At 56.3% G+C, this 24,931-nt stretch overlaps 1 protein-coding gene across 10 annotated transcripts; it reads right to left on the minus strand.

The window, feature by feature from the left end:
- Positions 1–613: 613 nt before the first annotated feature.
- FAM214B (family with sequence similarity 214 member B) lies at positions 614–23,617 on the minus strand. Of its 10 annotated transcripts, none has more exons than XR_005559830.1 (10): positions 23,462–23,616; positions 8,890–9,107; positions 7,444–8,508; positions 5,294–5,352; positions 5,009–5,105; positions 4,621–4,779; positions 4,191–4,259; positions 3,653–3,843; positions 1,419–1,934; positions 614–1,376 (listed from the first exon to the last, which is right to left on the minus strand). XR_005559830.1 is itself a non-coding variant. In XM_039368975.1 (10 exons), exons 4-10 carry the CDS (start codon positions 8,416–8,418, stop codon positions 1,781–1,783), a joined length of 1,704 nt encoding a protein of 567 aa, XP_039224909.1. In that variant the 5' UTR covers positions 8,419–8,508; positions 8,890–9,107; positions 14,370–14,458; positions 23,462–23,613; the 3' UTR covers positions 614–1,780. The 10 variants fall into 10 exon arrangements, 9 of the variants coding, with proteins under 9 accessions (XP_039224909.1, XP_039224913.1, XP_039224906.1 ...); XM_039368975.1 differs by adding an exon at positions 14,370–14,458 and having other exon boundaries at positions 614–1,934; positions 23,462–23,613; XM_039368979.1 differs by having other exon boundaries at positions 614–1,934; positions 5,009–5,102.
- Between the last annotated feature and the right edge of the window lie 1,314 nt (positions 23,618–24,931).

Raw genomic sequence — 24,931 nt, forward strand, 5'->3', positions numbered from 1 at the left:
CATGTAGTTGCACAGCCGCCCTTTAACCCACTTTGATCGCTCAGAAGAGTCTCCCATGAATGGATGGGTGAAGCCCAAAGAATTGCAGCACTTAAGACTTATATACCGCTTCAGTGCTCTGCAGCCCTTTCTAAGCTGTTTACAGAGTCAGCCTGTTGATCCCAACAACCTGGGTCCTCATTTTACCGACCTCCGAAGAACACAGCTGAGTCAACTTTGAGCCCCATCAGGATCAAACTCCTGGCTGTGGGCAGTTTGCCTACAATGCTGCATTCTAACCACTGTGCCACAATGACTCTCTTTCTCCAGTTGCTTCTCACCTGGAAAATTGCACACTCTGATACGGCATGGCACTTTCCTTCCCACACTAGCCAGTCTGGCCCAACTCCTGCTGTTATAAAGAGTGAGGCTTCCTTAAGGAATTTGGCCAACAAGAGAGTTCAATAAATCTCTCATGTGTCACTGGCGACTGTCCTCCAATTGAAATGGGCTGATTTCTCCCCCCCCCAAAAATCAGGTCACCCACCAGTCCCAATCAGCTCAACTGTCTCATTTCAGCCCGATCCCATTCAGTGGAATCAGACCCTCTTGAAAATATCAAGGCAGGCAGACATTTTTTTCCAAACACACATTTATAGATCTTTTTCTGTTTCAAAAAAAAAAAAAAGGAAAGAGAAGCGAGAAAGTATGCCATACATTTCTGCCTGTCTCTCTTTCTTTCCTTTTAAATATAAATATTTTCAAGTCTCTGTAATTGTAGCCCCTTTCATCACACCTGCTCCCTGTTGAGAGAACAATGTAGGAGATGCAACCCAAACCAAAATACCAGGAGAACATAATGCTTGGGGCAACAGGGAGCAGAACTGTCCCTCAAAAGAGGCCTGGGCTTCACAGCAAGGCTTCCTTTCTTCTAAACTGGTGCAGCTCCAACTAGGACAGATTCAAAGCTATCCATGGACCCCTCAAAACAACTCCTGCCTTACTATCTCCAGCTTGGTTGGTGCCCTCGGCAGAAGCACCACACGGGTGGTGATAGTTCAGTTCACAAAGCAAAAACTTACACTGATTCACAAACCTTACTTCATACCTCCAGAGTTTATCTCTGTCTGAATTCTCTTTGGGTCACACACGCACCATGTGTGGACCAGAACTGGGGGCTGAGAGGCCAGCATGAGCCTCTGTAGGTGACCCAAGGACCTAGCGGTGTACAGCTGGTCCAGGGGAAGAGGAGGGCGCCTGAAGCAGCAGTCAGGAGGAAAGACACCCCCTCTCCTTGGAGTGTTACAGCTTTCATGGCTTCCTGGGAAAGGGGAGCAGCCCTTGCACGGCTGTCTTCAACTCCCTTCTCCAAGCTAGCTTGGATGGGGCTCCAATGCCTCTCCTGCGTGGTGATCTAACTCGATTCCTAAAAACAGCACCTCCCCCATGAAGTCCCTGGAGACAAAGACCACCTCCCAGTTCTGCACATGCTTTTGCGTGGCCCAGACACCTAGGCACCCTGCCCGCCTACCAAAGCCAGCAGGAGCCCATTCCCTGTGGCAACCTGCCCCCCTTCTTCTTCCCTTTCTGCCCAGCCTCCTGCACAGAATTGTACCAGCCACCAAAACAAGAGGTTGAGATATGCTGCATTTGTGATCCTGGCTGGGCTGGATCCAATGACTGAAACACAGCTCTGGGAAAGGCCTGGCTCTCCCTGCTCCAGTTGCACGGAAGCGTCTCCAACCGCCCCCCCCTCGCCCCATCTCTGCTTGGGCAAAGTGCTGCTTCCCGACTCCCTCCTTCAAGCCCGGGGGGAATAGCAGGGGTTGCGGGGCAGTTCCGTGAAAGACTTCAGCTCGTAAGGGATCCCAGAGTCCATCTCGATAGACTTGCGCGAGAAGAGTAGCCGGATGTTATCGTGCAGGTAGATCTTCCCCGACTTGGAACTGTGGAACCTGGGAAGGGAAACCAGAGACTCTTCAAATGGGCCTGTGGGGTGGGGAGATCCAAGGCTGTTGCTCCGGGGTGGGGGGGTCCATTTGGGAACCAAGGCATATTTGCCTGCAAGGGGGGTGGGTGGAGAGAACCTGGGCAGCCAGCACAATACTCTGTACAGACCTCAACTAACAACAGTTCATTTAGTGACCATTCAACGTTACAATGGCACTGAGAAAGTGACATAACCATTTTTTTTACACTTATGACTATTGCAGTATCCCCATGGTCACGTGATCAAAATCCGGATGCCTGGCAACTGGTTCATATTTATGACGGTCGCAGTGTCCCTGGGTCATGTGACCCTTCTTTTGTGGCCTTCTGACAAGCCAAGTCAACGGGGAAGCCAGATTCACTTAACGACTGTCTTACTACCTTAACAATGGCAGTGATTCACTTAACAACCGGGCAAAGAGAGGTCGTAAAATGGGGCAAAATTCACTTAACAATTTTCTCGCTGAGCAACAGAAATTTTTGGCTCAGTTGTGGTTGTTAAGTCAAGGACTACTTGCATATAAGCTTAGGGCCCAGTTAGAAGAACTGCCTGAGGCCAGGCAATGGGCTGAACTGCTGTATCCCTATCCAGCTGCTGCCCAGAGACCCCCAGTGAGGGAAACTTGCAATCAGACACAAGGGAAATAACAGCTCCTCCAGCATCTAGTCTGTGAGCAAAGAGCAATGAAAAGGGACGCAGCCCTAAGATAATGCTTGTGGGTCGTTCTGAACCAGTTAATCCTGGTTCATTGGATAAGGGCGCAACTGACTGGTTTAGGCAACTCAGAAGGAAAAAGACAGAGGAGGTTCTGCCAAGGGGTGGCATGATCCCATGCCCTGCTTTCCAGGCCCACTTTCATCTGGGCAGCGCAAAGAGCCCAATTCTCCACTTTCCCAACCAGGTCTCTGAGCTGATCCGTAACAAGGAGACCCAAATCAGCCTGAAGAACGGCTGCACAGGAAAGACACACCCCTCCCCCAGTCTTTCTCGGCTGCTTCACCATGCCACGGTCCCGGAGCCCACCAGTGTGGTTCAGGTTAGTTTTATTTATTTGTTTGTTTTGTTTATTTTGTTTAGGAAATTTGTCGGCCATCTCGTATCCGATGACTCTGGGCAGCTTGTTCTAAAATGAATGCTAAACCACATCCAAAATAAGCCCAACCATCAGCTCAGGTGGGGCACAGAATGTTTGTACTGCTGCCTCCAAAGGAGCCCAGAATCAAACCTAGGTGCAAAAGATGGCTGACTCTCTGCTAGTATTCGAATCCACCTCTGAATGCACCTGCGCGAACCCAGAACAGGCGCTGATATATGGCTAAATCTGGCCTCTCTCTCTGCCAACACCTGCCTCCTGCTTTCCCACTCCCCAACCCCAAATCTGGGAGAGGGTTTGGGGGTGTTTTCTTGGTGGCAAGCCACAGTGGGACGGGGTGGGCTGGAAGAGTGAAACAAATGCAGCGGAATCCACCAATCCCCTCCCTCCCTCCCACTCCCTGGGCCACAAATGAAAAAGGCCGCATTTGCCCTCCTTATGCCCAAGCTGGGGGCAGTGACCGCTGTCGGACAGCCGTGGGGCCATGAGAAAGAGCTGAGAACCACTCCGAGCACAGGAGGTTCAGGCCCTGCTTGCCCAGTCCTCAGCGAAGCCCCAGAGGCAGCCCCGCTCGGCTCCCCCGTCCTCACCTCAGGTGCATCAGGTAGCAGAGGACCCGCTTGGGCTGCTCTGCAAGATCCGAAGCGGAGGCCTCCCCCTTGCCCACCGGCACCAGGAAGATGCGATGGCGCAAGAAGGTGACGTGGTTGGCAGGCATGTCATGGAAGTCGTAGGTCACCAGGAACATCTTGACCACCGTCTTATTGGGGTTGAATAAGGTCTGGAACGGGAGAGGAGTCAGTGGGGAGGGAAGGAGGGGAGGCCGGCAGCGGCTCGTGGGTCTTGCCGACCGAGGAAGGAAGAAAGACAGGAGCTGCCGTGACATGGTTGGGAGTGGGGCTCTTCGCCCAGTCTCCCCCTGCCATGCCTTCCGTCCTCACCCCACTCTCTCTGCTCTGCTCTCTTTTCTCTGTAGAGAAAAGGAGAGGAGGAGGGGAGGGGAGGGGAGGAGAAGAGGGAAGGAAGAGGAGGAGGGGAGAACAAAGGGAGAGGAGAGCCAGGCTGGCCCCAGCTCCAGGCTATTCCCCACAAGCCAGAGTGCCCTTCTTTCCTCCCACCGCCACTCACCACTTGGATGGTGCCCGTCCTGGGGATGCTGTAGCCCTTCTTTCCCAAGGCTTCCAAATCAATGACTCCCTACGGCACAAAGTAGGCACGAGGACATCGTCAGAAAAGGCGGGATGTGGCCGGTTGCCACATGAAATTCCCTTGGGGAGCCCCTTGCTGGTGGAATGGGGGGGGAGGGCTGGAGGAAGCCCATCGTGAGCTGGGTGCTCCTACAGCAGATTGCCTTCCCTGGGCCAGCCCCCAGCACGCCTCCCCCCCCTCCCCAAGTCTCTGGCATTTGTTCAACCGTCTGCACAGACCCTGCGGGATCTTGAAGAAGGGCAGGAGAGACCGCTGCCAGCTGCCTGCCTGCTCACCTCCACCCTTCCCAGAGCAAATGCGGGGCTGGTTTGGGGCTCGCCTCCCAGCCCTCCTCCCAGCAGCCACTCACTAGAAATGGGGAGGGGGCGTTGTGCTCGGCTATGTCGAAGTAGGTGACCTCCACTGGCAGGGTGGCGTGCTGCGGGCAATAGGATCCGCTGGCCCCGATCTCTGCGGTGAAGCCTTCGATCCGGCCGGAGGGTGGGAAACGCCCCTTCAGCATCGACTCCTGCCAGGAGGGAGGGGGCGCCGTTTTCAGGAGACGGGGAGCTTGACCAGGATCCCCCCCCCCCAATTTCCCAACGAGGACCAAGCTTTTCTCAGCTCAGCCCCCTTGGCAGAAAGGAGGGAGCCAGCCCACAGCTTCGTGTTCGCGTGGGACATTAACGGTCCTACAGGGAGTGGTAGGTCAGGCCACACTTGAGGCCTCCCCAGACCTGCTCAAGGACCTCGGTTACCTCAAAATTCCCCAGAAGGGCGTGGCTGATAGAGGTGGTGGGGGGCCGCCGGCCCACGAGAGCCCTTCCCGGGCTGCTGCGCAGTTGCCTCCTCCTGCTTGGGGCAGAAGGGAAGTTTCACTCCAGGGGGGCCTCCTCCAGCCCCTCCTGACCCCTGCTTGGAGGGCCACATGGGCAGCCTTGGGGAGCTCCGTGGACAGGCCCCAGGGCCGTCCCACCTTGCTGCAGAGTTTGGAGGCTGCCGTGGGCTCTCTGCCTCAAAAGTGGGGAAGGGGGGGGACTCACGGTTTGAGGTGCAGCCCCGTTTTCAACTGAGAAGCGCCGGTCCTGCTGCTTGCTGAGCCCTGCACCGGGGAGACCGGAAGGGGAGGTCAGATCCTGCCGCTCTACCCAAAGCCCCTGCCTCCAATCCAGGACCCCCTCTGGAGCAGATCGCTCTTCCTGGGAGCAGCTGGGCACTTACAGCTCCATCGCCCCGTTGAGAGGTGAGGAAGAGAGACAGCCCACACGGCATCCCACACGGGTCACCTCTTGGAAGCCAGTCTAGCCTTGGGAAGGAGGCTGCTTTTCAACCTGCCCACCCAGCCAGCCAGCCAGTCTTCCAGAACCAGCACCATCTGATGGACCCATCTGACAGCTGCTCTGCTGAAAGACCAGTTGAGTTAAACCGGCGCTTCTCAATCTCAGCCCCTTGGAAGATTCATGGACTGACTCCCAGACGGTTGGGAAATTCTGGGAGCTGAAGTCCACACATTTTTGAGCGGCTGAGGTTGAGAAACGCTGAATTATCCCCATTCCCCCAGAAAGCCTTAGGGCAGGGGTAGGGAACCTTGGCTCTTTTATGACTTGTGGACTTCAACTCCCAGAATTCCTGAGTCAGCATGGCTGGTTCAGGAATTCTGGGTATTGAAGTCCACATAAAAGAGCCAAGGTTGCCTACTCCTGGCTTAGGGACATCTGAAACTTCTCCTCTTCCCACAGCAGGGCTGGTTCAGGAGGACAAAAAAGCCACAAGCTCCAGCAGAGAAGAGGGATGGGCCAGGGAACAAGGCTGCTGAGGACTGCCTGAGTGGGAACCTCAACTCAGGGTCTGTTTGTAACAAAGCATCTTCTGCAGCCTTGGCTGCTCGTCAGACTCGAAAGGCCAGGCCCAAACATGAAGGTTCAGTTAAAGTGATTTATTGCTAAAGCCCATGCATAGGACTCTCCTCAACTTAAGAATCAGCAACTGGTAAGAGTGAGATAAGGATCCATGGGATTCAAAGGGGGTTGGACTGCTTATGACTACAGTAGGGATTCTAGGTAGATTCCTCTTTTCACTCCGCCCTCAGGTTCTGCCACTCCTTCTCCTACACTGCTACCGATATGAAAGCAGGCTATTTGGGGTATCCTCTCTTGGCCCCGATCACCCAAACTGGGCTAGCAGCAGTCTGAGCACTGGTGACACCCAGGAACAGGAGTGCAGCTACCAAGCAGCTTCCGGTTGGTTTGACCCTTTACCGGGATCACCCACTGCAATTAGATTCTCATTCATTCTTTCTTTCATTCATTCATTCATTCACTCACTCATTCTCTCTCTCTCCCTCCCTTTCTCTCTCCCTCTCTCCCTCCCTCTCTCTCCCCCCTCCCTCTCTTACAATTATTTTTCTACTATACGTTAAAGTCCCTGCTTTTTATTCAGATTTTTTAATTGCATAGGAGTGTATCTGTCAACAGCCAATTAGACTGCAGTGGGGTAGAAGTGCAGTAAATATGTAAACTGGAGGCCATGCATTCTCCCGCATCTGGGAGAAAACGGAATGTCTGCCCCTCTCAGGAGAGATCCCAGAACTCAAGGGTGGGGAGGGGGGGAGAAAGAGCAAAGTGGCAGGGGGAAACGGAGCTGGGGGATGAGGAGGGGGAGGCTTCCTTTGCTTCCAGGACAAAAGGAGAGAGAGACATCTAGCACAACGGGTCCTCAACCTCCGGGCTGCAGCCAGTTTGGAAATGGGCCACACAAGAGGCAGGCGAGTGCGTAGATGCGCGCAGCTCCATTTGCGCAAGAGGCGCACATGCACTAATGGAGCGCGAGATCATGCGGGTGACTGCCACTCGCACGGAATCATCCCCTGCCCCCTCCCCCACTGCTCTGCCAAGCCGGAAAGTTCGGGGACCGCTGTCTAGCAGGATTTACTCAAAAGGCTGGGAAAGCCCAGGTGCTCCTGCCGCTTACAGAGGCTGGCTCCAATTAGCGGGCTGGGAACCCTCTTTTCAGCTCTAAGCGAGGCTCCTTTGCAGGACTGCAGGGAGTGCCCGAACTCGGGGCCCTGCCAGCAAGATGGCACCCCTTGGACACCACAAAAAGGCAGCTCTTCCCCTAGACTACAGCTCCTCACCCCCCCCCCCCGTCGGTTTTGGGAGACAAATGGTGCCCCCTCCCTGCCCCAGTTCCTCACCTTGGCTGCTGGAAGCAGGTGGTTCCAGAAAGGGGCGCCCTTGGCATCGGTGCTGCGGCAGGAGGCTGGCACTGTGGGAGAACACAGGGCCCTCCTTTTGCGTGCTGGTAGGAGGCTCTCTTCCTCCACGCCGTCGGCCGCCCTTCCTTCAACTGAGGGCAGCAGCTTCCTCTTGGCCGGGCAGCTGGTAGGGCCACCTGCCGAGAGCTGGCCGCTGGAGCAGGGCGTCTTCTCGGCCGAGCAGAGCCCGTTGGTGCCCAAGCTGGGGGCCTCCGGTGGAGTATTGGGTGCCTGGGCCTCCAGGGATGGCTGTCCTGGCGGGGAGGATGGGGGTGCAGGACTGTGCAAATCGTGACTGTGTGGGAAACGGGGGCCCCCGTTCTCTTCTGGCCTGGAGTCCGTGGCGGGCTGCTCCCCCCACACGACGGGGACCGAGTCTCTCATGTGCAAAGTGGTGCAAAGCCTGCCAGGCGCCGGCAGCCCCCAGCTTCCGTGCTGGCCGGGACTGGCCTCCTGTCGGTGCTCTACCACTCGCAGGCCGCTGTGGGAGAAGTGCTGGGCGGCGCCCCCCAGGGCCAGCTCATCCACCAGGAGCCCGTCCTCAATGGCCTCCTCCTCCTCCTCCTCCTCCGTGCCCCAGTGGGCCCTCTTGGCATCCCTCTCGGCGCTCTCGGCCACCCACCGGGGCTCCAGGCAGCCCCGCTTGACCGGCTGCCGTCGGGGGCCCCTCTGCTGCGGTAGGGCAGGGCCGCTGCCCCGGGGAGAAAAGATGGAGACCTGGTAGACCTTCTGGCTTCCCAGCTCTGGCGGACTGCAGCCCATCTGGAGGCCATGATGCTTCCAGGGCTGTTGCTGCTGCTGCTCCTCCTCCTCTTCCTCTTCCTCCTCCTCTTGCTGCTGCTGCTGCTCCTGCTCCTGGCTCAGGCCTGTGCTTGGCTGGCGGGGTGGTCCAGGCTCAGCTGTGAGGTGCCTCATGGGGCTGAGCGGGAGGACCGGCTCTAAAGTGCCGTGTGGTCAGGGCGTCCGGCCGAGTCCCCTGCTAGGAAGCGGGCTGCACAGCCACATCTGAAAGGAGGAGGAGAGAAGGCGGGGTTAAGCAAAGCCCCGATGGCCCCTCTCTGCCATTCCCCCCCCCCCAAGGATGCTTCTCTAGGCCAGAAGCAGGAGCCCTCACCCTGCCCTCCAAGGGGCAGCCCCAGACCCATGGATTTTTCCTCCAGACAGCCTTTCTCAGCTGAAGGCTGCTGCACCTCTGGGGAGCCAATTCTGGGGTCCTGTCCCTCCCCAGTTAGCCAAACCCCAAGGGGAGGGGGTGTTTTGATACCAGGACACCCTCCAAGCTGAGGGGCCAAGGCTTTCCTGACCCTCCAGCCCTATTGCAAAGGTCCACAGCACCACTCACAGTTTGCTCCTCCCCTTGAAGAGGTGCCACCACTGCTCACTCACCCCACTGTGCGGGGTCCCGTCCCCTGACCGGCGTGTTCTCCTGCTGCAGCAGCCGATGGTGACTAGTGAAGCTGATTGGGGACACCTGCCAGCCTGGCACTCCCCAGAAGCGGCGCGGCTGTCGGGGGATGGTTCCCACCATCACGGGCTCCGGGTCAGTTCTGTCCGCAGAGCACCACAACGTCCCCCCAGGCCAACAAAGCAACTGGGCAGCAGCCCTGGGGAGAGAGGATAGAAAGTCCGCCTGTAGCCTCTTCAAGAGGGAGGGGTCCAAGAGGGGAGGTCAGAGAACACTCCTGGCAGGGGGAGCGGGAGGGAGAAGGAGAAGAAGGGGTCTCTGGACCTCCTTAATAAGGAGGGGGTGACCAGGGATCTTCAAACCAGAGAAGGATTCTCTGGTCAATCCACAAATGTGTCCACCTAAATCCACCGGTGGCTTCAGGAATGAAGGATTTCTTAAAGGAGGAACACATTTCCTCTGTAAAGGAGTGGCTTGTGCTTCATCTGGGAAACATCTGAACTGCCCGTGGAAAACCTAAATTGGTCGTTTCAGCGATCTGCCTCAGGAGTCTCCAAACTTCAACATGGCTGGCTGGGGAATTCTGGGAGTTGGAAGTCCACAAATCTTATTAAAGTTGCCAGGTTTGGAGACCCCTGATCTAAATGCTGATTCCCAGGTCCTCTTTTCACCCATCCCTCCCTCCCACTCACCCACCCACCCACCCGGCCTCATCATCCCTGCAAGGACCAGAGAAAGGAGAGCCTGACTACCACAGATCGGCAGGGGTGTTCTCCTCTGGGTGGACTCTCTTCTAATTGCCCCCCCCCAAACACCCTCCCTACAGATACACAAAGGTTGTGTCCAGACAACATTGGAATCAAGAACCGGCAGCCTCAAAACCACATGGGCATGAAGTCCGCAAGTCTCAAAGTTTGAAGACCCCTGCTCTAGAGTCTAGACCAGGGGTCCTCAACCGTGGCAACTTTAAGCCTTGTGGACTTCAACTCCCAGAATTCCTCAGCCAGCCATTCCAGCTTTGCTGGCTGAGGAATTCTGGGAGTTGAAGTCCACAAGGCTTAAAAGTTGCCAAGGTTGAGGACCCCTGGTCTACACCACCCTGGAGGACCACAAGCAAATCACCATCAATGGCAGCCACAGAGCAGACCAACAAGAGCTGCTGCCAGAGGTCTGAGCATCTTCCTCACAGAGGCCTGTGTGGCTTCCAGCACAGGGGCTCTTGTTTCCAGGAGTCCCAGGCAGGAGCCCACCTGCCCTCCCACTGCCCCCCAAATAGTTACCCAGGCCATCTGCTGGTGCAGGCCTAGTGTCAGGGGAGGAGAAGGCCACCCAGAGGCTGCTCCAGCTTCCACCTTCCCTGGACAGATCCATTCAGCCCTGGTCACCATGACACCCCACCCCCTGCACCTCCCCTGGGCTGAGCCAGCCAATGGCAACCCAGTATGTAAATCAACCAGGCAATAAGAGAATGGCTGGGGGGAGCAGAGGTGTGGGGCAGGCAGGGGAGGCCAAAGCTGGGGACAGGACTTTGTTTCCAAAGTCCCTCGGAGGGTAGTCAAGGAGAAGCTGCCTCCCTAGAGCAGGAAGAGGGACCCTGCCCTCCAGACACCTGGGGCCTCCTCCAGCCTTCTTCCAAGGACGCCACTGCCACGACTCACATGAATGTCCCTGTGCGTGACCCTGATTGAACTGGGGGAGGATGGCAGGGAAGATGGCCGCCTCCTCATCCTCATTCCTCCTCCTCCTATGCAGCAACCGCAGCACAGTCAAGGTGTTCTGTGTTCAACTGCCCATCTCTCAACTCTGCTGTGCTGTGCACTAGGGCAGAGGTCTCCAACCTTTTGGGCACCAGAGGCTGATTCCATAGAGAGAAGTTTTTCCACGGACCAGAGGGTGCGTGGTTTTGTGTGCTGCCTGCATCCCACGGATGGGGCTTTTGCTTATTTGTGTGGACCAGTTGCTGGCATGCCACGGCCCAGTACTGGTCCACGGACCGAGAGTTCGGAACCCCTGCACTAGGGGACCTAAGCGATTGCCAGCATCACCAGAGTGGGCTTAGGAGAACTCGCCGTGGCCAACTCACCACGGCTAATTCACTGTGGCCAACTCAACACAGGACAACTTACCACCGGACAATTCCATGCGGGATAACTCAACACAATCAATGTTACCACCACTGTTCCATTTGTGTCAGTGGAAATAATGTCAAAGAAATAGTGGCAGATAACATTTATCACGCTGAGTTATCCCGCATGGAATTGTCTCACAGCAAACTGTCCTGACGCGAATTGGCTGTGGCAAGATGGCCATGGCCGCGATGAGTTGTCCCGTTCAGGACCAGCCAGAGCAGAACCCAGGCAGCAGCTAAGAGTAAAGAAAGAGGAGAGAGGAGAGAACTGGGGTTAATACAGAGCAGGGTGTGAAAAGGGCTAGACTGCTGCTGCTGGGAGACACACCAGCCCTCTTGGGTATGCTGGAGGCAAGATCGCCCTGGGGACCGTGGGCTGAAGGAGAGAGAGGAAAAAAGCTGAGCTGCTGCTGAAAAAAGAAACAGAAGCTTCTGCCCGTGGGCTGTGCCGCCCCAATGCAAAAGGTGAGGGAGATGCCAGGCCCAGAATTTCCCAGGAAAAGGGTTGAGCCAGGAATAAAGACCCAGAGACCCATCTCAGATGAAAGGGGGGGGGTGTCCAGGCAGCTGCCTGAAAGCCCCAATAACGAAGCTGAAACTTTAAACAGCATCCCTGGCGAAGATCCGGATGCCTCTCAGATTGGAGGTAGACAAATGAGACCGATGGCTAGACCTGTCCCCAAAGAGGCCGGCCGCTCACCGGGCAAAATGCTGACCTCCTCAGGTCCCAAACACCTGAGAGCAACTGAACTGCAAAACGATGAGATGCTCACATCTGGCATCTCCCCCCCCCCCACCCGGCAGAGCGGTGCCCTCCCCAAGCTGCTGTCCTTTGATAACGGCAGGAGGAGGCCCCACAGCCACCACTTTTACGCCCTTCTTAGCTACCCAGAGGAAAGAGACCCAGCGCATCTCCCGCTGTCCAGGAAGCTACTGCAGCCTCTTGAAACTTGCTGTTGCAAGAAACTGGGTTGCAGGAACTGGGTAAGTCTACTCTAATGAAGAGAAGGGCAGGGGTAGGCAACCCAAAACACTCAAAGAGCCATTTGGACCCGTTTCCCACCAAAAACAAAACACTGGGAGCCACAAAACCCTTTTGATATCTAAAATGAAACTAACACTGCATATATCCTTTTTTACCTTTATTATAAGTGTGCGTGCGTGTGTGTGTGTGTGTGTGTGTGTAAATAATAAAGGTAAAAAAGGATCTATGCAGTATTATCTTCATTTTAGATGTCAGAAGGGTGTCTCTCTCTGTCTCTCTCTGTATCTGTCTCTGTCTCTCTCTTTCCCTCTCTCTCCGATTTGCTGCTCACCTGGCAAGCTGGCTTCAAGCTGTTCTCCAACAAGCCCAGAGGTAGGCAACCTGGGCTCTTTTATGACTCATGGACTTCAACTCCCAGAATTCCTGAGTCAGCATAGCTGGGCTAGCTAGCTCTCTCCTGCCCTTCCTGCTTCCTGCAGAGACGCAGCAAAGGGAGGAGCTCTGCCCAATAAGCTTTTCAGCTCCTCAGAGAACACTGTGAGTCCACTCTCTTTTTTACTCACACACACACACACAGAGAGAGAGAGAGAGAGAGAGAGAGAGAGAGAGAGAGAGAGAGAGAGAGAAGCAGGGAAGCGCAAGTGCCTATCTTTGTCTCTGTCTCTCTCTGCAAATGGCAGAGGAGGCTGGGAGCCGCATGGGAAGGCTCAAAGAGCCACATGCGGCTCCGGAGCTGCGGGTTGCCGACCTGTGGACTAGGGGGTTGTCACAGACAGGAGGGGCTCAGCCCACTCTCCTGAAGGCAGGGCAAGAAGCAATGGATGGAAGCTAATCAAGGAGAGAAGCAACCTAGAACCAAGGAGAAATTTCCTGACAGTGAAGACAATCAACCAGTGGAACAGCTTGCCTCCAGAAGTTGTGGGTGTTCCAGCACTGGAAACTTTCAAGAGACTGGACAATCATTTGTCCGGAGATGCTAAAGGGTCTCCTACTTGAGCAGAGGGTTGGACTAGAAGACCTCCGAGATCCCTCCCAACTCTGTTATTTTGTTCTCAGAAGCCCCAGATCTCCGCTCCTAGAGGATTAGCCCTACAGACCCTTAATTTTTTAACAGAAATTAATTTGGTGCCATTTTTCTGGTCAGGCTTACCCAAAACAGTAAGAACACAGCAATCCTAGAAGAGCTCCATGCAACTGAAAGGTATTAAATGGACCTGAATCCAGCCCTTCCAAAGGCCCCCCCCCCCAGGAAGCAACCGGAAAAAGACCACCAAGGACCAGCAAGATTGGCATTCCCAGAGAGGCTTTAAGGCCTCCTTAAAAGGGCAAAAGAAACAGCAGACTTCCCATCGCACAACTCCTCTGCCAATGGACATCTGCTGGACCCAAGCCCAACCTTCTGGCCCCTGACCCAGAGCGCCCCCCCCCTCCGTTGGCAGCAGGTCAAGGCCACGTGAGGAGGGATGTACAGGCCCCTCCTTTGCTCTGCCAAAGCTCAGTTAGCAGCACGGACCACCTAGAGCAGGGTCCCCAGTACCTGGCCTGGCATGCCAGCAACTGGTCTGCACAAAAAAGCAAAGCCCCATCCATGGTATGCAGGCAGCACACAAAACCACACTCTCCGGTTCACGGAAAAACCTTTTACCATGGAACCAGTCCCTGGTGCCCAAAAGGTTGGGGATCTCTGGCATACAGTTTTGGGGAGAGAAACATTCTTCCCCCAGGTCAAGGGTAGGCAACCTTGGCTCTTTTATGACTTGTGGACTTCAACTCCCAGAATTCCTGAGCCAGCCATGTTGAGGGGAAAGGGTTTCCAAGTTGAGCCATGCTGGCTCAGGAATTCTGGGAGTTGAAGTCTACGAGTCATAAAAGAGCCAAGGTTGCCTACTCCTGCCCCAAGTAAACCAAAGCAAACAGACCAATCAAATGCAACATTATTTTCCAATGGACCAATAGGAAATGCCTTTGCAGCATTTACAATTTTCTTTTGGATCTGTTTATGAAATGAAATGTATATGTGCCATTGCAAACTTCAGGCCTTATTCTACCAACATGAAAAAGAAATCCAAGATTTTCACTGGGATTAAAAAAAAAGAAAGCACTGAGTAGCTTAAGATATTTCTTCAGGTTGATATTCCCCTTCAGTCATTAAACTCCCTGGTGGGCCTTCTCTTCCCAGTACCCTCCAGAGATGGTTCCCATAATCCCCAGTCACCGTGGGGATGACACTCTGGGGAAGCTGAGGCACAACCAGCAAAGAGCTAACATCCCCCACTAGGCAATTCAAACATTAAGGAATCATTGTAAATTAAACAATTTAATAAGTTAACAAATGTGTTATGGATTACTCAGCTTCGAGAAAACATCTGCTCCAGCACTGTCTGTTTCCATTCCAGGGGTGCGCACCACCCGAGAGCCCGTCGTTCCTTGGGGGACCCTAAAAAGCACAGGACGATGGCTGGTTCGGCTCTCCCCTCCCTTCAGCCTTTCCGTCTCCCTCCCCCCTTCCAAGATCGGCCCCCTCTGCAAACCCAGAGGAGAGTATCACTGCCGGCCAAATGGCAGCCGGACTCTGCTGCTAATCTGCAACCTGAGTCAGCAAACTACACCTCCCAGCCTGCTCCTCTTCCAGAATGCAGAGCAGTGCATGCTGGGATTTCTACTCCTCCTGATTCTCCCAAGGATGAGTGCGTGTCCTGGCTTAACCCCAGCAGTGCTCAGCTGGCCCCGAGCGCATTACATTACGGGTGAGAGGAAGGCTGAACACGCTTCTCCTCCCCACAGCCGCCCCCACACTCGGGCCCTCCCGCCAGGCAGGCTCAGGGAGAGTGATGCCAGTGATGATTCCCAGATGCGAGGCAGCGCCTTCCCCAGCAGAGGCATAGAGCCCTTGGAAGCATTTGCTCCGCTGGGGGAATCCAGCAGCCCCAGGTGCGCAGGTCATCCAGCTCTCCCCCCACACCAAATAGCAAAAGCTTAACCAGCAATCTAAGCTACGTAGCCCAACCCCCAATTCAAAAATACCTCGGCAGCACAAGGAAAAGCAGAGGCAGAAATCAAAGGGGCTTGTGTGCAGATGCATAAGTCCAGAGTCAGGAATGCTGGAACAGAAAAGCATCTCCTGCCCCCCCTCCCCATGGTTGGCCAAGTGCCCAGAGACCCCCAAGGAGCACCCAGGCCTGCTGCAGCGGCATCACTTGGCGATTGTTTGGCGATTGTCCCCTGCTGGGAGCCTCGTCCTTGGGTGACCCTGCAGTGGCTGAGCCCAGGACAAGCAGGAGGGCCGCGTCAGCATCTCACAAGATTTGCGGGGAGGGGGGAGCACCTTCTGAAGTAGCAGAGGCTCTGGGGACAAGATGCAGGTAAAAGAGGAGCTTCGTTTTGGGACCACCGTTTATCTCTGAGTGACTGGTGGGGTGATACTTGCCTCCGATGCTGATTAGGACAAAATTTGGTTTCATTCTGCCAAAGTCTACACTTAACAGACTCAATGGAGCTGGTAGCATAATTCTCTAGTTTTATACTTAATGGTTGCCTCCTTCCAGCACAATGAAAAAAACCCACTTTTTAATTTGTCGATGGAGACTCTCAATCATCCACGTCATGCTTGTCTCAAAAGACAACTGGAATTGTTGCCTTTTTTTTCCTTGAAAACATTTCGCTTCTCATCCAAGAATCTTGGTTCAAATAAGAAGCGAAGCATCTTCAGGGGGAAAAAATTAAAGTCTAGTTTTTCTATGGAGATTCTCAAGTCATGGCTGTCCCAAAGGTGTTTTCTCAAAAGGCAGCTGGACTTTGTTCTTCCTTGAAGAAGTTTTGCTTCTCATCCAAGAAGCTTCTTCAGCTTCTTGGATGAGAAGATCCAAGCAGGAGCTACAAGACCGCACAGCAGCAACGGCCACCCATGGGTAGGCAACCTTGGCTCTTTTATGACTCGTGAACTTCAGCTCCCAGAATTCCTGAGCCAGCATGGCTCAGCTTGGAAACCTCTCCCTTTCCCCTCAGCATAGCTGGCTCAGGAATTCTGGGAGTTGAAGTCCACGAGTCATAAAAGAGCCAAGGTTGCCTACCTCTGGCCTAGTGAAATGAAAGCCCATCAGGTGACGGGGAGTCAGAAACAATGGGACAACCGGAAAGGCACGGCTTCTGGAAGCACTGGGGGCCACACCCAGGTTCTTCAAGGCCTCCATACTTGCTTGTTTTTATCTGCAACCACAGTCACACCCCACGGGAACCAGAACTCTGAATCAGCTGCCTCAGCCTTCCTATTCTAAATTGCCAAAGATGGAAGATACTTCCACATTTTGTTTGTGTCAGAAACCAGTGACCCAAACCAGGAATACTCCTGTGTTTTTTCCTTTTAACAAGCCAGTCAGAAACCACGTTTGCTTTCAGCTTCCAGTTCTTGACTTATGGGAAAAATTGAACCAGAAATGTTGGCTTCATGACACAATAAAGAGACCACAAAAATTCAACCCTGGGATACGAATATTCTCCTCTATACATGCAGAAATATCCTCAATGGCTTCTGCCGGCGAGAAGTACATGGAGATTATTCACACCGACTGATGTGCTAACAGGCGGGTTCCACTCTTAGTGACCACACAGATAGATTTTCTTCATGGTGATCGATCCCCAGCCTGGTTCTTCAGGTCTTGCAGGGGTGCCCCATCACCCCTGTAATCGTCCATCTGCCTTCATGCTGGTGGCCACGTTCTTCTCTCTCCTTTCATCATTCTGAGGAGGCAAGAGTGACCTCCAGACAGTGGTGGGATTCAAATATGTGAACAACTGGTTCTCTGTGTGGATGCTGCTTCCAGAAGTCCATTCTGGGCCTAGGCAACAAAAAATTAGCTACCGGTTCTACCGAAGTGGTGCGAACCGGCTGAATCCCACCACTGCCTCCAGGTCTTTGAGGACATGCTGTGTGGCCTTGGCGGCACAGACAGGTCTGATCCAGGCCAGGAATCCCATCTCCAGGAAGACAAGCTATAGAACCACGCAATTCCTTCGCCCAGGAAAGCATTTGGAATCCGCTCCCAGGCTCAGTACATGACTGCAGAAAACTCTCCAGAGGTGTTTGGTGAGAGGGATCCTGTCCTCTGAGCCCCCCCCCTTCCATGAGGGCTCCCCAGCACGCAACTGAGGCATGGAAGAGCCAAGCTGGCAAAGGACACTCAACGCAATCTGGCGTTCCCCGAGAGGAACTGATTGCCTGACAAACATTAGCCAAATTCCTAATACTCAGGCCTGAGTCAGAAGTCAAGCAAGGAGCCAGGTATCCTCTGATACCTCCATGTAATGACAAAAGCCCCAAAACCAGGAAAGGAGGTCTCCAGGGCGTATGCAAATAGAGTCACCTTGTGGCAAGCAAATTTAATAAATAGATAAAATAAAACACAGAAAAATAAGAAATTGTAGCTCCCTTCATTTCCCTTCTGCCAAAGAAATGAAACAAGGAAATGGCTTTGCCTGTGAGGTATCAGCTCCCCAGGCAGAAAATGTACAAGATCCGCAGTCCAGCAGCAGCCCTACTGGGCAGGGAATGAGCTCCTCCCACACACCCCCACACACCCCAAAATAGATCAGCCTAACCCTTTAAAAACATGAAGGAGCATCTGAAAGGGCAGCTGCACCAGAAGCAGCCTCTTCCGGCTCACCCCCAGCATCTCACTTCCTGCTCACCCCCAGCCTAGAAAGCAGAGGCACCCTCTGTACCATTTTCAATTACAAACCCCAGCCCCTTCCCTGCAACTGAGTCTGCCAGCTGCCCAGTCCATGCCAGAAGCAGCAGCCAGGCTAAGTGGCCAGAGTCTGCCTGGGCAGCATCACCACGAGCAGCTCAGGGTCCCAGGCAGAAGGGCAGGAAGAGGCTCCTCCAGCCCGCGAACAGCCCTCTCCCCTATCCCATCCCAACACAGCAGGGCACATCCCAAATCCCAGTGCTGGGCTTGGCGTGGCTCGGTCAGGAGCACCGCCGGAACTCTCTTCATGCAGCTGCTCCCAACCAAGAGCAAGGCTTCCGCCCAGGGCCTCGCTGCCCAGACTGGCTTCTGGGGGCAGGGCTGGCGGTTCCTGCTTCCTTGCTGACACAAGGCTTCTGTACCAGCTGGGCCTCCTCCCTGCCTGCCAGCTGACTCACCTACAGCTGGGCTGCCACCAGGAATGCCACAGGCGCTTGCAGAAAAAGCAGGGAGCCCCTGGTGCCCCAACCACTGACTCCCAGCATCAGCAGATGCAAGGGACCCCCCCCCTTACAGGAAGCCAGACTGAGGGGTTTGAGGTGTGACAAGCCCCCCCCCCCCAGAGGAGAAGGGAAGCAGGAGACAAGCACAAAGGCAGGTGGCTCAGACACTACCACCCCGCAAGAACTGATGGTCTCACAGTCCCCAGCAGGGTGGGAATCCCACAGAACCAAGAAAAGAGCCCAGCAGAGAAAAAGGCTGGCCAGGCATGGGTGGTGGTCAGACTGCCTTGGAGAGCCACAGGAAGCAGCCAGCTCAGCTAAGCCTGGCAGAAGGGGGGAGGGGATTGCATTCAGACTGTCTCTGAAGGAGGGGCAGGGAGAACGGCTGGGAGGGGGAGAACTGGTACTCCCCCTCCCCTCCCAGCTGGCTGTGATCTTCCTCTTCAGGGTCAGCTATTAAAAGGAATCCCTCAGTGTGTGTGGGGGGGGGGTGTTGAGGGGTAAGAGCCAGTTTTTTCTCCTCCTCCATGGCATCTATGGAAATTGGGAGCAATGGGGATAGAGCATGCACCCCTTCTCTGTGGGGAGTGGGAAGGCCCTCTGCAGACCCTGCCCGGGAAAGCAGTTGCCAATCACCCCACCCCCGCCAGTCTGTCACTGGGAGGTCTTCTGGCTCCTCTGGGACTGCCCCCCCCAAGCAGGTGCCAAGAGTTGGGCAGCCAATGGCTACACAACCAGCCCGGTGGAAGCAACTTACAACCCTGGCCAGCCCTTCCTCTCCCCCAGGAGGGCACAAAGTCCAGGCTGCAGAGAAGGGAGGAGAAAGCAACCCCCGCGTCCCCTCCCTTCAGCCATTCCAGCCGCTGCCCAAGTCCAAAAGGCTCTCCTGCGGCCGGCGACGGGGGAAGGGGAATAATGTCGCGCCATTGAAGAGGCGGCGAATGGACGCCAGCTACAAAGCCCCCCAAGAGCCCCCTCCCGCCTTGCACTGCATGCCGACTTCGGCCCTTGCAAGGGGGGCGGCATTCCAGGTCCCCACGAGCTCCCCAGCCCGGCCACGTCAGGAGGCCCATAGAAGGGGGGGGAGGATGGGCTCCGTCCAGAGGAAGCCCCCCTCCCTTGCCCCCCAAGCCCCCCTCCGGTCCAGCAGCCAAGCGGGGGCCTCGCCCGCAGGACGATCAGCGCGAGCCCACCTGGCGCGGCCCAGCCTCTCCCCTAGAACCCCCCCCCTCGCTGGCGTCCAATTGGAAGCCCCCCTCCTGCTGGGGGCTAGGTCGCCCCCTCCGTCGCGGTGGGGACTCAGCCGAGCCAGGCCGCTCAAATATTGCGGCCCCCTCCCCCCCCCAACCTGGCTGCCTGCTTGCCCGATCGGCGGCGGTGAAGAGCAGCCCCTCCCGCCCCCCCGGGAACGAGACCCCCTCCTCTGCCCAGCCGCTCACCTCAGTCGCATCGCGAAGCAGCCGCCCCGCCGGCCGCCCCCGCTAACCGAATCGGGGAGGGCCGCCTGGGCCGGGCTGCCGGGCCCGACCCGTCTCCGCCCCGCCGATGGCCGGCCCAGCCGGCCCGCCCCTGGCCACGCCCCCGGTTCCCGCACGCCGGTCGGTCGCTGCTCAGAGCCGCGGCTGAGAGAGCCCGGCGCGCTTCTGCTGGAGTCCTCTTCCGCTGAGCCGCGCAACTCTTTCGCCCCCCCTCCCCTCTGCTGGGGGCGCCGCTGGCCCCGGTTGGCGCAACTGAGCCGAACCGAGTCGAGCGACGCGTGAGCACACCTGGCGGGCGAGCTATAGGCCGGGAAGAAATGACGGCCGGGCCAGCGGATTTCCCGACAGCCCTGCCCAGCCACTGGGGTGCACCACAAACCCCATGCTCCCCAGCCCAGAGAGTGAGCGAGCAAATCTTCGTAGCATTGTACACATGACTCTGAAGGCTATGTTACTGAACCCCCCCCCATCCGTCTCTGCAAAATCGCAGGGGGGGGGGAGAGAATAGGGGCGCTGCCTCCTCCCACCCGCTCCTGCGCATAAGCCAAGCCTGAGGGAAGGGGGGGGGGACAGGAGACAATCAACCCAGCAAAAGCCCATTTGGGTACCCAGGAAGGAGGGGCTCTCCCGAATTGGGCAGCCCAAGGGGAAACTGAGTTGGGGGCGTCTGGGGGGGGGGACTGCTTGTGTGGTCACAACCCTGTGACCTCAGGGAATGGGGCTGTCCCCCCTCCCCACAGCCATCCTGCCAGGCTTTTGTCCTTGCAAGCTAGCAGGGTTGCCATAGTGACTCCCCCTCCCCTGCCTCAGTGCACTGCCCTCCCGCCTTTGTTTTGGCAGCTGCAGGCAGCCACTCGGCCCTTCTCCGCCCTGCCCATGGACTGGAGCCATCCACAGCTGGCTCCTGGGGGGGGGAATCCAGCGGCTTGGAGGGGGCACTTGTGGGAGTGTCCACATGCTGAAGGGCGCCCTGGAATCGGAGACCCCTTTGGACACCAAGCAAACCCCTTATCAGATGCCCCTTCCTCAGAGGCAAGCTGGCCTCTAGCAGGTTCTTACCCCCTTGGACAATTGACCCCACTCCCCCCACTCACCCAGGCGGAGGATCAGGATGGGACTTAGCCCAGCTTGTGGGAGTTCATGCCACAGCTTGGGAATGGGAACAATGTCAAAGGACCCCCTGCGTCCAGCTGCCCGTTGGAGCGGGGTTGCTTACACACCTAATGATGCAGGGTTCCCTGAATTTACCTGGTTGCCACAAACTGGTCAACCACATTTTCGACTGAGAGATTGTGCAAATTCAGCCGGGAAGAGTGTATAAAGTTTCGTCACTTGCATTTCCTCCACAGGCCAAGCTAACCACCCTGCGCTTCTACCGGGCCTCTTCAGCTCTCCTGTCTTAAAGTCCACCAGGGTCCAAAAGGCATGCACCCCCCTGCCCGCTGTGGCCATCTTGGTCCTTCCACCCCTTGGGGGGGAAATTGCCTGAAAGACTACACCAGTCGTTCCCCCCCCCATAGCTCACTGGACTCTTACCAATCAAGGTGCCAGGCTAGGAGATGCCAAGGCCACTTTAACTTTTCCGTGATGGGTAGGAGATAAACTTGTATTTAATTTTTCTTCACGGTTTCCTCTCAGGTTCCCTATCTGCACAGAGTTCACCAGCAGCTTTTGGTGGGGCTCTAAGGCCACGTGGCCAGGAGGATAAAGTGACCAAGCCATTTTTCTTCCTTGTAAAGAAGATGTACGTGTAGAGAGGTTACAGCTATGCCTGTCCCAGCTAATTATACTCCACTTGGCTGAAGGACAAGCCATACCAGAGCTGTTGCCTGTGTGCCTCACCTCTGGACCCCTTCATATTTGCACATAAGTTCTGTAAACACGCAAGTTCAAGAGTGTGTGTGTGTGTGTGTGTATGCGCCTGTGTGTAAATCCAGACTTCCCGTAACAGAAGCCTGTAAAGGTTGCACAAAAGTGGTTTTAGTTTCTGGCATTTCAGAACAGAAGGCTGGGGAAGCCCCTTCTCTGGGCAGCTGCTGCCACTTGGCCTTCTCCTCTTCTGGATCCCTGGGACTTTGGCTCCCACCACCCCACAGCCTGTCGGTTGAGGCTGGGAGGCCAGTCCAGGCCTCTGACGAGGACTATCGCTGCTTTCTCCAGACCCCTGCAGGCAAATATGCTCACCCAGATGGTCAGCAGCCTCTGGTGCCAGGGCCTGCCAGGCAAGGGGTGTTTGTGTAAGAAGCTGCAACAACCTTTTCCTCCATGTGGAATGAGGACTCATATAGGGGTGGGGGATGGGAACTCACAGGCTCTTTGGAACATCAAGAACCCCCAGGGGAATACTGGGTTGGCAAAGGGGCTTCCTAGCCCTTCTACAACCTCCCCAGAGGCCCCCAATGTCAGCGCTGACTTTTTGCAGCAGAGCCAATGGCTCTCCCACAAGGCTGTTAAAAGGCCTCCAATTCAAGCCAGTTCCTCCCCCTCCCGATGCCCCCCTCCCCATCCTGCTCAACTGGAAGGATGAGCAAAGGGATGGCAAGGAGGGAAGCCCGAAGGCAGCTGATTGAGGAAGCCAAAGCTTCAGGGATCAGCTTGGGGGAGGGGGAGGGGGAGGAGAGGCTAGCTGCCCAACAACCTTGGACAAGCAAATTCCCTCCCCCACTTCTGCCTTTTTCAGGAGCGTCACAGACAGTCTTGGCACCGGGTGTTCCAAAATGAGTGGCTCTAGCATTCCACCATCCCGCTGACCACCATGGCAAAGATGGTATGTCTCCCTGCAGAAAGAAGCTGGCTGAGCCTCCGGACCCCCACCAGCTCCGCTGGCATCTCCTCTGCCCAGCAGGGGAATGCTCTGGCCCCTCAGACACACCCTGGAAAGCCTTGCAGAGCAAATATAGTGCCCGCATGGCCACCAACACTACCCCCTGGTGCTGACTCACTCAGGGGCCTATTCTCAGGCAGGCCAAGGAGCAGCTGGTGGGCAAGGCTTCCCCCACTCCCTGCCTGTCAGGGGATGCTCCGTGGCCCCACCTAAGGCAGGCAAGTTCTGGCAGGGCAGCGTCTTGGCACTCTGGCTCCAGCAGACCTACTGGTGAAGGACATTGCAACTGGCAGCTTGTGCTGCCCCCTGCCCTTCCACCATTTCTTTATTTTGTATCTGAAGAGGCTCTCTCAAAGCCAGGCCAACTGAGCCCCCATTCCTCAACTAGCCTTGGGGGCGGGGGAACCAAGTCAGATGGAGAAAGAAGCTCGGGGGCTTCCAGGGTTTCCTGGGCACAACACGGAAGCCATTCTCTTGGGCTTCTTTCAGGCCTTCTTCGTGGGCCCGGCCGAGCTCCAATCAGGCCTCACTCAACAGGCTCAGATCAGCCCAGGTGGGAGAGTAACGCTGCCCTCCCCCCCGCCCGCAGGAGAAGGTGAATTCCCTCCTCCCTCCCTGAATTTGCCCCCCCCCGACCCTTGTCCGCCTTTTGCCTGCTCTCGGGGCAGCCCCTCTTCCCTGGGGGTCGGGACCACCCCTTCCTTTGCTGTCCCCTCACTGACTGACACACACACACACACACACACACAGCCCGCCCCCCTCCGCCCAACCCTCAAAGCTCCCCGGGGGGGGCCGAAGTGGCGGTGGAAGGAGGCAGCTGCTGCCGGGAGCTGAGCAGGGCGAAAGGCGACCCGGGAGGAGGCCGCACCGCGCCCGGCCCGTGCAGGAGAAGATCCTCCCCGTCTGGAGGGGCCGCGGGGAAGATCGCGAGCAGCGGCGCCCGCGCCTTACCTGCAGGCCGGGCTTTCCGCCGCCACTGCCGCCGCCCGCGCCCTGCTCCGCGCCGGCCGGGAGAGGCTCCGGGGCGCTTCCCGTGGGGACTGAGGGGTCCGGCAGGCGTGGCGCCCCCTTTCCCCGAAGCAGCTTCCGGGCCCTGCGAGGCTCCGCCCTCCCCGGCGCGTATTGGCTCTCAGGGCGAGCCCCGGAGCCCCCGATGGCCAATGGGCGGGCGCGGCGGCTGTGGCCACGCCTTCTCCACGTGCAGGACCTTGGTGACAGCGGGGAGGGGGAGGGGCGTGGCCGGGATCAGACTTCTCCGCCAGGGATCCTGGGAATTGTAGTGCCCGCCTCCCCTCCGAACCGGCGAGGTGGGGGAAGGCCGTCCGCCTGCTGGCCTCCCTTCTTCCTGCCCGGCTCTTGGAGAGCGAGTGGGCCGGGGAGGCGCCGACCCTGGAAGCTGCAGGGACTCGAGAGCTGTCCTTTCCAACTTCGGGCCTTGGGGTTTCCGGGTGGTCTCCCATCCAAGGATTAATGGACCAGGTTCTGCTTAGCTTCCCAGGGGTGGGAGCTGAGGTTTTCTGGGGAACCAGAGCTGAATAGCAAGCTGGAAACAAAAGAGGCAACCCACCTTCATGAATTTGCTTTCATCCAGTCCCTGTGGCTGGCAGAGGGTTTGGATACACCCCAGGCAAGATGGGGCAATGACCTCAGTAGCCAAGAGGCAGCACAAACAAACACACATACCCAACAAATGAATGCCCCCCCCCCTGCTTTTCCCAGTTATCTTTTCCCTCCTGGGCTCTCCAACAGCTGTGTGGGTCCCAAGCAGCCCCTTTAAATCAGAGTGAACTTGGCCCTGTCCAGAGCTTTTGGAGCTGAAGCTTTTCCAGCTGCATATGTTGGGAAAGAATTCCCCCCCCCCCAGCAAGCACCTTCAGGGCAGGAAGAAGAGCAGACTCAGTTCAGGCACGGGATCCAAGCCAAGGCACATCCTTTGTAAAAAGTTAAGACGGCGGCCTCTACACTGCCATCAAAGCTACACCAGTTTTCTGGTATGCCTTGCCCATAAAACACAGGCAGAGCTTCGGTTGTATTGTTGTGGACTGTGCCTGCTGACATCCCTGCACAGAAGCCTGTTTTCCCCAGTCCAGCTTGCAAAGGATGCCTTTCTCAGATGGGGAGAAATGTTCAATGGACATAAAAGCACAATAAACAAGACAAAATATAAGTTACCTTTTAGTGAGCAGTTTCCTGGCCTGCCAGGCACGAAAGACCAGGTCCACACATGAAGGTCCAGTTAAACTGATTTATTGCTAATTATGGCTATGTACAGGAATCTTCTGGGGTGGAGGTGTTTTTACAGGTGTAAAAACACGCAGACACGCGAATGGGGCCAGGCACACATAGGGCTGTGATTGCGCATGTGACACAAACAGGGGCCACAAGTGCCCGTGTGATGCTCAGGCAATGCTAGCACCCACG

Source organism: Crotalus tigris, unplaced genomic scaffold (assembly GCF_016545835.1).
Source record: "Crotalus tigris isolate CLP2741 ecotype Arizona unplaced genomic scaffold, ASM1654583v1 scf7180000020963.25688851:1431469, whole genome shotgun sequence".
Taxonomy (NCBI): Eukaryota; Metazoa; Chordata; class Lepidosauria; order Squamata; family Viperidae; genus Crotalus; species Crotalus tigris.

Excerpts from the sequence above, each read along its gene's own strand:
- FAM214B (XM_039368972.1), bottom strand. The coding sequence starts at position 8,418 with ATGAGGCACCTCACAGCTGAGCCTGGACCACCCCGCCAGCCAAGCACA. Across the intron at positions 5,106-5,293 it reads ACGGGGCTGCACCTCAAACC|CAGGAGGAGGCAACTGCGCA; the intron begins GTGAGTCCCCCC and ends TTCTGCCCCAAG. Across the intron at positions 4,260-4,620 it reads ACGCCCCCTCCCCATTTCTA|GGAGTCATTGATTTGGAAGC; the intron begins GTGAGTGGCTGC and ends TTTGTGCCGTAG.